The sequence below is a fragment of the Protobothrops mucrosquamatus genome, unplaced genomic scaffold (genome assembly GCF_001527695.2).
Source record: "Protobothrops mucrosquamatus isolate PMUCROS unplaced genomic scaffold, P.Mucros_1.0 scaffold5448, whole genome shotgun sequence".
NCBI classification, from domain to species: Eukaryota; Metazoa; Chordata; class Lepidosauria; order Squamata; family Viperidae; genus Protobothrops; species Protobothrops mucrosquamatus.
The window spans coordinates 101,975-103,524 of record NW_015391306.1 but is presented as its reverse complement, the minus strand read 5'-3'; the positions used below and the strand labels follow the sequence as shown (position 1 = coordinate 103,524).

The 1,550-nt window shown below is 50.3% G+C and overlaps 1 protein-coding gene across 1 annotated transcript in view; it reads right to left on the bottom strand.

Moving 5' to 3' along the window:
• Positions 1-457: 457 nt before the first annotated feature.
• Positions 458-1,550, bottom strand: part of TTI1 (TELO2 interacting protein 1) — a 17,302-nt gene continuing 16,209 nt past the window's right edge. Inside the window, exon 7 of the mRNA XM_029286867.1 lies at positions 458-671. Within this exon, the coding sequence (XP_029142700.1) occupies positions 485-671 (187 nt within the window). The 3' untranslated portion in view covers positions 458-484. The remainder of the gene's footprint in view (positions 672-1,550) is intronic.

The following is a 1,550-nucleotide window of genomic DNA, read 5'->3' as shown; positions in this document are numbered from 1 at the left end:
GAGTTGCTGCCAAGTGTTTATCTGTGTTTTTGGCAGTGCTGAGCAGTCTTTTAACCCTCGGCTGACTGGTTGGGGGGTGTGAGTCGGACGGGGGACAGAACAGACCCCACTGTCTTCCCTCTTCCTCTTCCTCCTCCTCTGTGCAAACCCTCCTCCCTTCTAGCACTGAAGCTGTTCCCTAGTTGGGTCATGAAACTTCTGCAGGAAAACATCCAAGCTACAGAGAACAGCAAGGGTCTTTCATTTCAACCCTGAGCTACACATACTCTCCTAAATTGCTTAAAATTACACAATCCCAACATCCTTCAAGCCCGACTGCTCAGGATTGTGGTGTGGGGAGCAACGGGGATCTTCCCCAGCTCTACCCTGCCAGTTGAAGGGTGGCACCCCACCTTCCCTTCCCCTCCCACCCAGAGGGGCCCCTGTCCAAGCCTCCTACCTCCCACTCACAGTGTGAGTGCGCCCGGGTGCTCCTTCCTCGCCCTCAACCGCCCAGCTGGTCCAAGAGACTCTGCACGTTGTCCGTGAACTCGTTTCGCGTCTTCTCGCCCCCCACCAGTTTCACAGGGCGCAAGCAGGGGTGGGGGGCCTCCGGGTTTCTGGGGCACCAGACATTGCAGAGGAAGAACCAGATGGCATCCGGGTCAACCTCCGTCAGGCGAAGGAAAACACTGCAAAAAGCGGAAGGGGAGAAAAGGGCTGCGGATGACAAGCAAGGCCAGGGCCCAGCTCCTTGGACTCTGTTTTATCTTAATTTAACATTTTATCGCATATATTATATTATCTACATGTCATATATATATATATATATTTGCTGATGCTTTATTTAAACTCATATCTGTGTATCAGGGATTGCATGACCTCAGTAGGCGCCACACGCCAAATAAATAGAAATCTGTTCTCGAAACATGTTAAGCTTCATTAATTTTTGGTGCAGCTCCATATCTTGTGCAAATCCAATATGCATTATTAAGTTTATGAGTTCATGTCTTAGGACAGTGGTGGCGAACCCATGGCCCGGGTGCCAGAGGTGGCACTCAGAGCCCTCTCTGAGGGCCCGCGCGCCATCGCCCCAGTCCTAGGCCTTCAGCTGGGTTTTATAAAACCTTTTCGCTTTAGGCCTCCGCCACCGTGTGCAAAAAAAAAAAAAAAAAAGGTTCAATCAATTTCAACTTCTCGCGGGGGGGGGGAAGAGATCTTGCAAAGTTGGAATTGATTGATTGAACTGTTTAGTCCCACCCAGTCTGCCGTTACCACCGCAGCCACACCCACCCAATGGGCCACACCCACCCAATGGGCCACGCCCACCCAGCACCCGACGATGCATAAGTGGGTTTTGGGTTTTGAGGGAGGGGCTCTGGGCAGCATACAATTTAACCGATAACAATAAAAGATGAAAAACTGAGTAACTGAAGATTAATTTAAGTAGTTTAAGACAGCCCTTTGTCTGAAATGGTATAGGGTTTCCTGCCTGAGCAGGGGGTTGGACTAGATGACCTCCAAGGTCCCTTCCATCTTCTTCTTCTTCTTCTTCTTCTTCTTCTTCTTCT